Genomic DNA, 16,056 nt, shown 5'->3' with positions numbered 1-16,056 from the left:
ATATATAGATAGATAATAAATTTTATATATATATATATATATATATATATATATATATAAAAAAAATAAATTTTATATATATATATTTGTGGAATGATGTCCAGGGTGTTGGAGGCAAGTGTGAATGTTGCAAATGTCCAGCTTGATTAGTACTGAATAGCCTTGCAGTTACAAAGCCTGGCTGCTTCCTGCAGGAGGGAATCCTTTGTTGGGAGGTGTTACCCGGCCCTGGTTGTTTCTTGTCTGGGAATTCCCTGGATTCCCAGGAAGCAGCCAGGCTTTGAAGCTGCAAGGCCATTCAGTGCTAATCAGGGTGGCCAAAATAGAAGAGCCGGCGTTGTCCGTAGACACCTCCTAGTGCATCTACGCAGCAGAATTAACACAGTTTAACACCACTTTTGACTGCCCATGGCTCATTGCTATAGAATCCTTCACCTTTTATTTTCTTTGTTTCTTTTTGGCATTTGATACTGAAGCGAATGAAGTTTTGTTTTTTTGCTCAAAACATGAAAATCAGAAGCTGTTTTTCTTTTTTTTTTTTGCATGTTTATTTTATTAAAATATACAGTGACTGAAGATCGAATCGTGACCGAGAACAGGTTGTGCTGTGAAAAGAGGTGGATGCTGGAGCCGTGGGGGGACAAGGGCTCCTCCGGTGAGGCATGCAGCCATTCCCTAATATTGCACACGATTCGGATCCGGAAGCACAGGGTTGCACACCCGGGTTTTCCATGGAAGGACGGTCCCAAGCTGGACGAGAATTTTCATACTTTCCGGGTGCGTCTACACTGTAGAATTTAATGCAGTTTGATACCGCTTGAAGTGCTGCAGCTCGGCAAAATACAACTGCCAGCATCCCGCAGCATTGAGCCAAAGTGGCGTTCAAAATAGGGCCAATACCACCAATATCATTATTTCCCATCCAATAATAATAATAATAATAATAAAAAAATCGCACAGACAGACTACAAACAGAGGCACAACTATGTGGCCCAAATGATTCATTGGAACTTATGCCAACTGCAAAAGGCCACCCTACTGGGATCTGCACGCATCATCCGAAAATACATCACACAGTCCTAAACGCTTGGGAAGTGTTTGACCCTAAAATAATAATAATAATAATAATAATAATAATAATAATAATAATAATAATAAATCACACAGTCCTAGACACTTGGGAAGTGTTCGACTTGTGATTTTGGGATACGAAATCCACCATATCTATCTTGTTTGCTGTGTCATAAAATAATAATAATAATAATAATAATAGACACTTGGGAAGTGTTCGACTTGTGATTTTGTGGTACGAATCCACCATATCTATCTTGTTTGCTGTGTCATAAAATAATAATAATAATAATAATAATAATAGACACTTGGGAAGTGTTCGACTTGTGATTTTGTGGTACGAATCCACCATATCTATCTTGTTTGCTGTGTCATAAAATAATAATAATAATAATAATAATAATAATAATAATAATAATAATAATAATAATACATCACACAGTCCTAGACACTTGGGAAGTGTTCGACTTGTGATTTTGGGATACGAAATCCACCATATCTATCTTGTTTGCTGTGTCATAATAAAATAATAATATAATTACTGTATTATTATTATCATTAAATAATAATAATAATAATAATAATGTGACACACTATGTAACACAATTTTTGTTCCTGGCTTATCAATGTCTTTTCCTAATTGGTTCTCTCATAAAAACATGGGAAATGTTAATTAAATTGCAAAAACTTTGGGCCGAGCTTTAGCACAGCAGATTAACCACCAGATGTTGTAAATCCTGCCAACTGAAAGATTGACAGTTCGAAGCCTGGATCAGGGTGAGATCCTGGCCTTTAGCCCAGCTTCTGCCTACGTAGCAGTTGGAAAGCAAAATGCGAGTAGATAAATAGGTACTGTTTAAAAGTGGGGAGGTATTAAAGCACCCCTAAGAAAACGGCGGCAATGCTGCTGCAAATCTTCCCAACTGGCCCGGATCAGGGTGAGCTCCTGGCCTTTAGCCCAGCTTCTGCCGATGTAGCAGTTGGAAAACAAAATGAAAGTAGATAAATAGGTACTGCTTAAAAGCAGGAAGTTATTAAAGCACCCATAAGAAAATGCCGGCAATGCTGCTGCAAATCTTCCCAACCAAAAGGTTGACAGTTCAAAGCCCGGATCAGGGTGAGATCCTGGCCTTTAGCCCAGCTTCTGCCTATGTAGCAGTTGGAAAGCAAAACGCGAGTAGATAAATAGGTACTGCTTAAAAGCGGGGAGGTATTAAAGCACCCCTAAGAAAATGCCGTCAATGCTGCTGCAAATCTTCCCCACCAAAAGGTTGACAGTTCAAAGCCTGGATCATGGCCATGGTTTAACCCACTGCACCATCAGTACCTATTGATCTACTCACTTTTTTTGCATGCTTTCAAACTGCTAGGTTGGCAGAAGCTGGGGCTAACAGCGGGAACTCACCCTGCTCCCTGAATTCGAACTACCGACCTTTCAATCAGAAAGTTCAGCAGCTCAGCAGTTTAATCCGCGGCGCCATTGAGGGCTCATTATTATTATTATTATTAATATTATTATTATCTTGCTTTTTTCTTTCATTATTATAACAATAAGCCAAAATCCTTACTGCAGGATGCAGCTACACTGTAGACTTAATGCAGTTTGGGATTGCTTTCAACGACTATGGAATCCTGGGAGTGCCGAAACTGTGTTAAATCTACAATGCAGACACAACGCTTTGTGCAAAATGCAAAAATTAAAAAAAATGCATTTCCTTTCTGGGCTTCTGCACAGATGGATCTGCTTTTTTCAAAGAACACATAATGAATTGCAATCTATTTAGGGTTTTCCTTACTTTTGGGAAGAACAATAGTTCATTGGTTTCTCATCACGAAATGATTGGAGATACGACTTCTTTAGTGCAAACTCACAAATCCTGAGAAAGGGTTGCATCTGTCTACACTGTGGGATTAACCCAGTTTGGTACCACTTGCAACTGCAATTGCTTAATGCTAGTTTATAATAATAGGATAGGTATTGGGAAGCTTAGGCCCAAGCTTTCCAATACCTGTCCTATAGAATCGTGAGAGGTTTAGGCTCAAGACTGTAGCCATGGCAGCTAAAGTGGCACTAAACTGGGTTAATTATACAGTGTAGAACCTCGGAAATGCTGACAAATGAACGAGACAGGTCCGGTCCCATTTGGGATCTATGGCACAGGGCAGCAGTTTAGGAGAGCATGTTGTTTACACCTGGATGAACAGATCTTGGGTGCATCTACACTGCAGAATTAATCCAGTTTGGCGCCACTTGGGCTGCATTGGCTCAATGCTATGGTATCCCGGAAGTTTGGCAGAAAAGGCTCAAGGCTTTGTAAAATTACAACTCCCGGGATATACGCAGCATCGAGATATGGAGGTTCAAGTGGTATCAAAACCGCATTAATTCCACAGTGTAGACGTGCCCTTGCTTTATTCAATCCTGATAAAGGACGGCACCATCCAATCCCTCCCAAAAGATGGCCATTCAGTCATGATAAAGGGCGGCACCATCCAATCTCACCCAAGAGATGGCCATTCAATCATGATAAAGGATGGCACCATTCGATCCCTCCCAAGAGATGGCCATGTAATCATGATAAAGAGATGGCCATGCAATCATTATCAGTCATGATAAAGGACAGCACCATCCGATCCCTCCCAAAAGATGGCCATTCACTCATGATAAAGGATGGCACCATCCGATCCCTCCCAAGAGATGGCCATTCACTCATGATAAAGGATGGCACCATCCGATCTCTCCCAAAAGATGGCCATTCACTCATGATAAAGGATGGCACCATCTGATCCCTCCCAAGAGATGGCCATTCACTCATGATAAAGAACGGCACCATTCGATCCGTCCCATGAGATGGCCATTCACTCATGATAAAGGATGGCACCATCCGATCCCTCCCAAGAGATGGCCATTCACTCATGATAAAGAACGGCACCATTCGATCCGTCCCATGAGATGGCCATTCAATCATGATAAAGGACGGCACCATCCGATCCCTCCCAAGAGATGGCCATTCACTCATGAACATAAGAAACAGGAACATAGAATCAAAGAGTTGGAAGTGGCATCGAGTCTAGACCTCTTTCAGCCATAAAGGAAGGCACCATCCGATCCCTCCTAGCAGATAGCCATCATGCCTCGGCACCATCCGATCCCTCCCGGCAGATAGCCATCACACCTTTGCTTAACATAATATTCTCCTTTCTTTGTTGTAGAAGAGTTGGAAGAGCTCCCCAAAGGGCATCTAGTCCAAGCCTTTTCCTTCCGCCAGGCAGGAAAAGCACCATCCAAACCCTCCCGGCAGATGGCCATCCAACTTCGCTATCAGTCTCTTTTCCTCCTTTAGTCATAAAAACCCTGCAAATCCGGCAAGCTAGTGGCGTTTATCTTTTTCCTGGGGGGCTTATTTATGTTTTGGCTCTTCCCGCTCCCCTCCACCCCCGGTTTGAATCTACAAAAGAGTTTTTGGTTTGTTTGTTGTTGTCTTTCTCCATGGAGAGAGTGTGTGCTTCGCAAGGAAGAAAGTTCGAGTGCGGAAGGGTCGGAGGAGCCGGAAAGGGGATTTTCCCCCCTAAAAGTCCTAAATGACGTTTTCAAAGAGTTGCATGGAGTTCATGATGTTCTCGTCCTGGAAAGAAACCAACCAACAGCTTGGAAATCAATCAGAGGAAAATACATATAATATAATAATAACATATAATATTCATAATATTATATTGCAATACGATATAATACTAATAATACAATATAATAATATTAATTATATATCATATTTTACATGTCATATCTATATATATAAAATGATAAAGTTGTTTGCGCAGTGACTATAACAACAAAACTAAACATCCCAGAAATACGAAATTTGGCAACACAATGCAAAAGGCTTGCCTCCAGGTTACAACAACACAACCACACCACAAAACCACAATCCAGACCCACAAAACTCACAACAACGCATCATGCGATAACAACACAACTAAACGCCCCAGAAATACAAAACTTGGCAACACAACGCAAAAGCCTTGCCTCCCAGTTGTAACAACACAACCACACCACAAAACCACACAGGACCCACAAAACTTACAACAACGCATCATGACTATAACAACACAACTAAACGCCCCAGAAATACGAAACTTGGCAACACAATGCAAAAGCCTTCCCTCCAGGTTGTAACAACACAACCACACCACAAAACCACAATCCGGACCCATAAAACTCACAACAATGCATCGTGACTATAACAACACAACTAAACGTCCCAGAAATACGAAACTTGGCACACAACTAAACGCCCCAGAAATATAAAACTTGACAACACAACGCAAAAACCTTGCCTCCCGGTTGTAACAACACAACCACACCACAAAACCACAATCCGGACCCACAAAACTCACAACAATGCATTGTGACTATAACAACACAACTAAACGCCCCAGAAATACAAAACTTGGCACACAACTACACGTCCCAGAAATACAAAATTTGACAACACAACGCAAAAGCCTTGCCTCCCAGTTGTAAGAACACAACCACAACACAAAACCACAATCCGGACCCACAAAACTCACAACAACGCATCATGACTATAACAACACAACTAAACGCCCCAGAAATACAAAACTTGGCAAAACAATGCAAAAGCCTTGCCTCCCGGTTGTAACAACACAACCACACCACAAAACTACACCGGACCCACAAAACTCACAACAACGCATCATGACTATAACAACACAACTAAACGCCCCAGAAATACGAAACTTGGCAACACAACACAAAAGCATTCCCTCCTGATTGTAACAACACAACCACACCACCAAACCACAATCCGGACCCACAAAACTCACAACAATGCATCGTGACTATAACAACACAACTAAACGCCCCAGAAATACAAAACTTGGCACACAACTAAACGACCCAGAAATACAAAACTTCACAACACAACACAAAAGCCTTGCCTCTCAGTTGTAAAAACACAACCATACCACAAAACCACAATCCAAACGCACAAAACTCACAACAACGCATTGTGACTATAACAAATACAACATTTGACAACACAACTCATCCACCTCCCCAATCCCTACATTCACACTTGGCCTCCAAAAAAACAATTACAATAATAACAATGACAACAACAACAACAATAAGAATCAACACCATCACAGGCAAGAAACAGCCAGGCACTGAGGCTGAGAGGCCAGTCAGTGCTACACTGGGCCTCCAAAAAACAATACAGTAGCCTCTAACTTATCCAACCTTCATGACCACTACAACAACAATAATAATAAACACCTACACAGGCAAAACAAAAAAAAGACTATTGTACCACAATAAAAATATAAACCGCACTCAGCAGAATCAGACATTACAACTAACAACAAACCAAAGACAACAGGGATCTCAAGCAATTTTCAATCAACACAAAAATTGAAGAAGGTAACAGACTTCAAATACTACGACTAATGTGAGTATAAAGAAGGGTGGAGGTCACAGCATCAATACAACCTAATGCAGACTGACCAACAACACCAGACTCAGACACAGCAACGCGTGGCCGGGCACAGCTAGTTACTAATAATATTACAATATGTTGATACAGTACAATATAGTAATTTGTTACCAGTATGGTACTATACTAATATAATATTGTATGTAACTTTAATTTGTAAGCCGCTCTGAGTCCCCTTCGGGGTGAGAAAGAAGGGCGGCATATAAATGTAGCAAATAAATAAATAAATAAATAAATAAATAAAATAAAATAATAATCAAGCCTATGCGACCAATGGAAAAATATTTCCAATATTCATTACGAAATTGGGGAAGGGGTGAATAGTTTTTCAGGGTGTTTCCAAAATTATGGACCCAACATTTTTTGCAACTACAGTAGAGTCTTGCTTATCCAACCTAAACGGGCCGACAGAACGCTGGATAAGTGAAAATGTTGGATAATAAAGAGGAATTAAGGAAAAGCCTATTAAACATCAAATTACTGTATATACTTGAGTATAAGCCGAGTTTTTCAGCCCCTTTTTTAAGACTGAAAAAGCTCCCCTCAGCTTATACTCGGGTGAGGGTCCTGGTTGGCTTATATTTGGGTCAGCTTATACTTGAGAATATATGGTACATTTATTATTTTACTCTATTTATTATTACATGTATTATTTTCCTGTATTTATTATTATTATTATTATTATTACATGTATTATTTTACTCTATTATTATTAAAAGGATACGTAAGCTCATTTACACTGAAGAAGATGAGAATAATGATTTGATCAGAGTTGGACAGTCTTATCTTAAATTTGAGCTTCAAAAACATTGAACCTACTGATGCCTCAATTCATGTAATTTTATGGGTATCTATTTTTATTTCTGAAATTTACCACCTTCGGTTTATACTGGAGTCAATGTTTTCCCAGTTTTTTGCGGTAAAATTAGGTGCCTCGGCTTATATTCGGGTCGGCTTATACTCGAGTATATACGGTACTTTGCTGTCAGATTCAGGACCCCTGAATGCAACCTCACCTTTTGACATGTCTCTAGGAACTCTTCGATGGTGACCACGCCGTCCTGGTTTTTGTCCATTTTCTGAAATATAGAATGACAGGTGCCTGGTCAAGCTTTAATCAATACATTGCCTTCCAAGTCTATCATAGGCTGAGTCTCTATGCCATCTGACCTCACTTGAACTGCTATAGCTCAATACTGCAGAAAAATTGCAGTTTTCCAAGGACGCTAGCCTTCTCCGCCAAAGGGGCCAAATAACCAATTAACAATTGCCGGGAGAGGTTTGTGACGGGGATGTTTTAGTAGAAAATCTTGCCTGGAGCAAAGGATGGACTAGATGACCTCTGAGGACTCTTTCAAGTTCTGGGATTTTGCATGGAATGGACTAGATGACCTCTGTGGACCGCTCCCAATTCTGGGATCTTGAACGGAATGGACTAGATGACCTCTGTGGACCGCTCCCAATTCTGGGATCTTGAACGGAATGGACTAGATGACCTCTGGGAACCCTTTCCAGTTCTGGGATCTTGCATGGAATGGACTAGATGACCTCTGGGAACCCTTTCCAGTTCTGGGATCTTGCATGGAATGGACTAGATGACCTCTGGAGACCCTTTCCAGTTCTGGGATCTTGCATGGAATGGACTAGATGACCTCTGGGAACCCTTTCCAGTTCTGGGATCTTGCATGGAATGGACTAGATGACCTCTGGAGACCCTTTCCAGTTCTGGGATCTTGCATGGAATGGACTAGATGACCTCTGGAGACCCTTTCCAGTTCTGGGATCTTGCATGGAATGGACTAGATGACCTCTGGAGACCCTTTCCAGTTCTGGGATCTTGCATGGAATGGACTAGATGACCTCTGGGAACCCTTTCCAGTTCTGGGATCTTGCATGGAATGGACTAGATGACCTCTGGGAACCCTTTCCAGTTCTGGGATCTTGCATGGAATGGACTAGATGACCTCTGGAGACCCTTTCCAGTTCTGGGATCTTGCATGGAATGGACTAGATGACCTCTGGAGACCCTTTCCAGTTCTGGGATCTTGCATGGAATGGACTAGATGACCTCTGGGAACCCTTTCCAGTTCTGGGATCTTGCATGGAATGGACTAGATGACCTCTGGGAACCCTTTCCAGTTCTGGGATCTTGCATGGAATGGACTAGATGACCTCTGGAGACCCTTTCCAGTTCTGGGATCTTGCATGGAATGGACTAGATGATCTCTGGGAACCCTTTCCAGTTCTGGGATCTTGCATGGAATGGACTAGATGATCTCTGGGAACCCTTTCCAGTTCTGGGATCTTGCATGGAATGGACTAGATGACCTCTGGGAACCCTTTCCAGTTCTGGGATCTTGCATGGAATGGACTAGATGACCTCTGGGAACCCTTTCCAGTTCTGGGATCTTGCATGGAATGGACTAGATGACCTCTGGGAACCCTTTCCAGTTCTGGGATCTTGCATGGAATGGACTAGATGACCTCTGGAGACCCTTTCCAGTTCTGGGATCTTGCATGGAATGGACTAGATGACCTCTGGGAACCCTTTCCAGTTCTGGGATCTTGCATGGAATGGACTAGATGACCTCTGGAGACCCTTTCCAGTTCTGGGATCTTGCATGGAATGGACTAGATGACCGCTGGAGACCCTTTCCAGTTCTGGGATCTTGCATGGAATGGACTAGATGACCTCTGGAGACCCTTTCCAGTTCTGGGATCTTGCATGGAATGGACTAGATGACCTCTGGAGACCCTTTCCAGTTCTGGGATCTTGCATGGAATGGACTAGATGACCTCTGGGAACCCTTTCCAGTTCTGGGATCTTGCATGGAATGGACTAGATGACCTCTGGGAACCCTTTCCAGTTCTGGGATCTTGCATGGAATGGACTAGATGACCTCTGGGAACCCTTTCCAGTTCTGGGATCTTGCATGGAATGGACTAGATGACCTCTGGAGACCCTTTCCAGTTCTGGGATCTTGCATGGAATGGACTAGATGACCTCTGGAGACCCTTTCCAGTTCTGGGATCTTGCATGGAATGGACTAGATGACCTCTGGGAACCCTTTCCAGTTCTGGGATCTTGCATGGAATGGACTAGATGACCTCTGGGAACCCTTTCCAGTTCTGGGATCTTGCATGGAATGGACTAGATGACCTCTGGAGACCCTTTCCAGTTCTGGGATCTTGCATGGAATGGACTAGATGACCTCTGGGAACCCTTTCCAGTTCTGGGATCTTGCATGGAATGGACTAGATGACCTCTGGAGACCCTTTCCAGTTCTGGGATCTTGCATGGAATGGACTAGATGACCTCTGGAGACCCTTTCCAGTTCTGGGATCTTGCATGGAATGGACTAGATGACCTCTGGAGACCCTTTCCAGTTCTGGGATCTTGCATGGAATGGACTAGATGACCTCTGGGAACCCTTTCCAGTTCTGGGATCTTGCATGGAATGGACTAGATGACCTCTGGGAACCCTTTCCAGTTCTGGGATCTTGCATGGAATGGACTAGATGACCTCTGGAGACCCTTTCCAGTTCTGGGATCTTGCATGGAATGGACTAGATGATCTCTGGGAACCCTTTCCAGTTCTGGGATCTTGCATGGAATGGACTAGATGACCTCTGGGAACCCTTTCCAGTTCTGGGATCTTGCATGGAATGGACTAGATGACCTCTGGGAACCCTTTCCAGTTCTGGGATCTTGCATGGAATGGACTAGATGACCTCTGTGGACCGCTCCCAATTCTGGGATCTTGAACGGAATGGACTAGATGACCTCTGGGAACCCTTTCCAGTTCTGGGATCTTGCATGGATTGGACTAGATGACCTCTGGGAACCCTTTCCAGTTCTGGGATCTTGCATGGAATGGACTAGATGACCTCTGGAGACCCTTTCCAGTTCTGGGATCTTGCATGGAATGGACTAGATGACCTCTGGAGACCCTTTCCAGTTCTGGGATCTTGCATGGAATGGACTAGATGACCTCTGGGAACCCTTTCCAGTTCTGGGATCTTGCATGGAATGGACTAGATGACCTCTGGAGACCCTTTCCAGTTCTGGGATCTTGCATGGAATGGACTAGATGACCTCTGGGAACCCTTTCCAGTTCTGGGATCTTGCATGGAATGGACTAGATGACCTCTGGGAACCCCTCCTAATTCTGGGTTCTTGCATGGAATGGACTAGATGACCTCTGGGAACCCTTTCCAGTTCTGGGATCTTGCATGGATTGGACTAGATGACCTCTGGGAACCCCTCTGAATCCTGGGATCAGGTCTTGAATGGACTAGATTATCTCTGGAGACCCCTTCTAATTCTGGGGCCTTGCATGGATTGGACTAGATGACCCCTCCCAATTCTGGCATCCAGCATGGAATAGACTAGATGACCTCTGGGTTCCCCTTTGAATCCTGGGATCTTGCACAGAATGGACTAGATGACCTCTAGGTTCCCCCTTGAATACAAGGACGTGCATGGATTGGACTAGATGACCTCTGGAGACCCCTCCCAATTCTGGGGTCCTGCTTGGAATGGACTAGATGACCTTTGGGAACCCCTTGAATACTGGGATCTTGCATGGATATGTAGTGAATTGACGTCGGTGCATGAATACAGGCCCCCGCACTGCCCCTCTCTCCCTCTTTTTGGACGAATTGTTGATATGTTGCCATCATGACGGGTGTTCCACTGAGAGTCATTATGGTTGAGGAGCGCAACACCCATCGTCCTGCTCCAATGGCCTCCCAGCCTCTCTGTTTCATACCTGGAAGAACTTCTCCACGTGTTCAACCGGAGCGTCGTCCCTTAAGATCGGGTAGGTGTAGCGTCCCATCATGTCGTAGATGGACTTCATGATGGCCAACATCTCCTGGGAGAGAAGAGAGAGCAAAGCTGATGGGATCTAGAGTCCGATGGCGTTCAGAAGGGGGAAGATGGGTCCTTTTACTCAAGGGAGTTATTACACTAGCAGCCAAAGAGCCCGATGCCCATGCCTATCCCTTTCTCATGCTGTATGTGACTTTGCTTTTGTGGTAAGATAAGGAGTGTGTCCTGTTAATGTGGGATTTGTGTATTGATAGTGTTTAAATGTAATTTGTGCCATGCTTGTATTGCAACTTATTGCATCATCCAGAATGTACCATAGTGTGGAAAGAGTTAATTGCCAAGAAGCTGTGATGACCTTGATGTGTGGCTGGAACTAGGGAGTATCCAGACACAAGTGCTTGTGCATAACGATTGCATCAGTTCAGTTCTGTTCAGTTGAGTTCTGTCTGCCTAGAGTTCGAGTCAAGTTCTGTATGTGACTTTGCTTTCGTGGCAAGATAAGGAGTGTGTCCGCACTGTAGAATTAATGCAGCTTGATCCCTGGTTCACTGCTATATGGAATTCTGGGAGTTGTAGTTCCACAAGGGCCCGATGCCCATGCCTATCCCTTTCTCATGCTGTATGTGGCTTTGCTTTCGTGGCAAGATAAGGAGTGTGTCCGCACTGTAGAACTAATGCAGTTTGATCCCTGGCTCACTATTACCGTATATACTCGAGTATAAGCCCACCCGAATATAAGCCGAGGCACCTATTTTTACCACAAAAAAACTGGGAAAACATTGACTCCAGTATAAGCCGAGGGAGGTAAATTTCAGAAATAAAAATAGATACCAATAAAATTATATTTATTGAAGCATCAGTGGGTTAAATGTTTCTGAATATTTACATAAAACTCAAAATTAAGATAAGACTGTCCAACTCTGATCAAATCATTATTCTCATCTTCTTCAATGTAAATGTGCTTATGTATCGTTTTAATAATAATAGAGTCAAATAATATATGTAATAATAATAAATACAGGAAAATAATACATGTAATAATAAATAGAGTAAAATAATAAATGCAATAATAATAAGATCAGAGTGAAATAATAAATTTATTATTATTTATAATAAAAATAGAGTAAAATAAATGTAATAGTAGCAACAATAATAGAGAAAATAATAAATGTAATAATACCATACAAGTAATAATGAATAGAGTAAAATAATAAATGCAATAAGAATAAGAAGATCAGAGTGAAATAATAAATTTATTATTATTTATAATAAAAATAGAGTAAAATAAATGTAATAGTAGCAACAATAATAGATAAAAATAATAAATGTAATAATACCATACAAGTAATAATGAATAGAGTAAAATAATAAATGCAATAAGAATAAGAAGATCAGAGTGAAATAATAAATTTATTATTATTTATAATAAAAATAGAGTAAAATAAATGTAATAGTAGCAACAATAATAGAGAAAATAATAAATGTAATAATACCATACAAGTAATAATGAATAGAGTAAAATAATAAATGCAATAAGAATAAGAAGATCAGAGTGAAATAATAAATTTATTATTAATTATAATAAAAATAGAGTAAAATAAATGTAATAGTAGCAACAATAATAGAGAAAATAATAAATGTAATAATACCATACAAGTAATAATGAATAGAGTAAAATAATAAATGCAATAAGAATAAGAAGATCAGAGTGAAATAATAAATTTATTATTATTTATAATAAAAATAGAGTAAAATAAATGTAATAGTAGCAACAATAATAGAGAAAATAATAAATGTAATAATACCATACAAGTAATAATGAATAGAGTAAAATAATAAATGCAATAAGAATAAGAAGATCAGAGTGAAATAATAAATGTATTATTAATAATAATAAAAATAGAGTAAAATAAATGTAATAGTAGCAACAATAATAGAGAAAATAATAAATGTAATAATACCATACAAGTAATAATGAATAGAGTAAAATAATAAATGCAATAATAATAATAAGAATAAGATCAGAGTGAAATAATAAATGTATTATTAATAATAATAAAAATAGAGTAAAATAAATGTAATAGTAGCAACAATAATAGAGAAAAATAATAAATGTAATAATACCATACAAGTAATAATGAATAGAGTAAAATAATAACTGCAATAATAATAATAAGAATAAGATCAGAGTGAAATAATAAATGTATTAATAATAATAATAATAAAAATAGAGTAAAATAAATGTAATAGTAGCAACAATAATAGAGAAAAATAATAAATGTAATAATACCAATAATAATATTTTTAAAAAATGTACCATATATTCTCAAGTATAAGCTGACCCAAATATAAGCCAACCAGGACCCTCACCCGAGTATAAGCCGAGCGGGGCTTTTTCAGTCTTGAAAAAAGGGCTAAAAAACTAGGCTTATACTCGAGTATATACAGTATGTGGATTTTTGGGAGTTGTAGTTCAACAAGGTCTTTAGCTGATGCCTCTCCAAGCTAGAACTTCCGAGATGCTTGGGAAAGTCAATCTTTGGGACGACAACACCCAGAAACACTGCAACTCAAAGACTCTTTGATTGGCATTTGTCAAGTGCAATGCTTGGAATAGTATTTCCAGCTGGACTACAAGACCTGTAACTCCTTAGCCGGGGGTTCTTTCTTGGATTGCAATTCCCAGCATCCCCAGGTGGCTTTCTGGATGACAGGAGTGGCTTTTCGAGCCAGGATTCGAACCCAGGTCCCCAAGGCACGTACCTCCTTGGTGATGTATCCGTCCTTGTTGATGTCGTAGAGATTGAAGGCCCAGCTGAGCTTCTCGTGCACCGTCCCTCGCAGGAGGATGGAGAGGCCGACCACAAAATCCTGCAAAAAGTGAAGAAAGGACACTGAGAAAACTACGTCTCTCTGAGCGGGACGAGTAGCACGAGACGTCACCCAAGAGCCCAACTCAAGTAGGAAAAGCTGCAGCCTGTAGTTTATTTTCAAATCTGGTATTGGTGACCACTCTTTGTCTGGCCCCTTTAAATTATTATTATTATTATTATTATCAACACAACGACGTTGTATGGCACAGCAAACAAGATAGATATGCTGGATTTCGTTTCGCAAAACCACAAGTCGAACACTTCCCAAGTGTCTAGGACTGTGTGATGTATTTTCTGATGATGCGTGCAGATCCCAGTAGGGTGGCCTTTTGCAGTTGGCAGATGGTGATTTTGTCAATGTCTATTGTTTCCAAATGCCGGCTGAGATCTTTTGGCACGGCACCCAGTGTGCCCATCACCACCGGGACCACCTGCCCTGGTTTCTGCCAGAGCCTTTGAAGTTCGATCTTGAGGTCCTGAGAGCGGCTGAGTTTTTCCTGTTGTTTTTCATCTATGCGACTGTCACCTGGGATGGCGACATCCATGATCCAAACCTTTTTCTTTTCCACAACTGTGATGTCTGGTGTGTTGTGTTCCAGAACTTTGTCAGTCTGGATTCGGAAGTCCCACAGTATCTTTGCATGTTCATTCTCCAATGCTTTTACAGGTTTGTGATCCCACCAGTTCTTTACTGCTGGCAGGTGGGACTTGAGGCATAAGTGCCAATGAATCATTTGGGCCACAGAGTTGTGCCTCTGTTTGTAGTCTGTCTGTGCGATTTTCTTACAGCAGCTGAGGATATGATCAATGGTTTCGTCGGTTTCCTTGCACAGTCTGCATTTTGGGTCATCAGCTGATTTTTCGATCTTGGCCTGAATGGCCTTTGTCCTGATGTCTTGCTCCTGGGCTGCAAGGATCAGGCCTTCTGTCTCCTTCTTCAGGGTCCCATTCGTGAGCCAGAGCCAGGTCTTCTATTATTATTATTATATTATTATTAATTGCCTTTATTCTGATGTCTCGCTCCTGGGCTGCAAGGATCAGGCCTTCTGTCTCCTTCTTCAGGGTCCCATTCGTGAGCCAGAGCCAGGTCTTCTATTATTATTATTATTATTATTATTATTATTATTATTATTATTATTAATTGCCTTTGTCCTGATGTCTTGCTCCTGGGCTGCAAGGATCAGGCCTTCTGTCTCCTTCTTCAGGGTCCCATTCGTGAGCCAGAGCCAGGTCTTCTATTATTATTATTATTATTATTATTATTATTATTATTATTATTATTAATGGCCTTTGTCCTGATGTCTTGCTCCTGGGCTGCAAGGATCAGGTCTTCTGTCTCCTTCTTCAGGGTCCCATTCGTGAGCCAGAGCCAGGTCTTCTCTTTATCAGCTTTTCCTTCAATTTTGTCAAGGAACTTTCCATGCAGTGTTTTGTTGTGCCAGCTGTCAGCTCTAGTTTGTAGTGCGGTTTTCTTGTACTGGTTATTATTATTATTATTATTAGATACAGTTAAAGAAATGGGAACTGCGACTTTTACCTCAAAACGTATGGCTCCGTTCCGGTCGATGTCGAAAGCATTGAAGAGGAAGTGGGCATACATGGTGGCATCTGCAAAAAGCAGCAAAAGAAAGGCTACTTGGGCTACTGCCAACGGTCAGCCAAGCCCATCCTGAGCTGCAAGGATTTTTTTGTGCCCCAAAGTGCAATGCTAGTAGCCCAAGGAACTGCAGTTGGGATCTCTAAGTTGGCAACCAGGATGATGGTC

The 16,056-nt window shown here is 41.3% G+C and overlaps 1 protein-coding gene across 4 annotated transcripts in view; it reads right to left on the bottom strand.

The window, feature by feature from the left end:
- Nucleotides 1-2,616: 2,616 nt before the first annotated feature.
- The window catches only part of kcnip3 (potassium voltage-gated channel interacting protein 3), a 106,057-nt gene continuing 92,617 nt past the window's right edge, over nt 2,617-16,056 (bottom strand). For all 4 annotated transcript variants that reach the window (XM_062961480.1, XM_062961479.1, XM_062961481.1 and 1 more), the window contains 5 exons: nt 15,829-15,899; nt 14,182-14,289; nt 11,357-11,461; nt 7,601-7,663; nt 2,617-4,697 (listed from right to left, as the gene is read on the bottom strand). In XM_062961480.1, the coding sequence (XP_062817550.1) occupies nt 4,650-4,697; nt 7,601-7,663; nt 11,357-11,461; nt 14,182-14,289; nt 15,829-15,899 (395 nt within the window). In that variant the 3' untranslated portion in view covers nt 2,617-4,649. The remainder of the gene's footprint in view (nt 4,698-7,600; nt 7,664-11,356; nt 11,462-14,181; nt 14,290-15,828; nt 15,900-16,056) is intronic.

Source organism: Anolis carolinensis, unplaced genomic scaffold, assembly GCF_035594765.1.
Source record: "Anolis carolinensis isolate JA03-04 unplaced genomic scaffold, rAnoCar3.1.pri scaffold_8, whole genome shotgun sequence".
In the NCBI taxonomy this organism is placed as follows: Eukaryota; Metazoa; Chordata; class Lepidosauria; order Squamata; family Dactyloidae; genus Anolis; species Anolis carolinensis.
The sequence above is the reverse complement of the archived record's forward strand: the minus strand, read 5'-3'. Positions and strand labels throughout refer to the sequence as shown.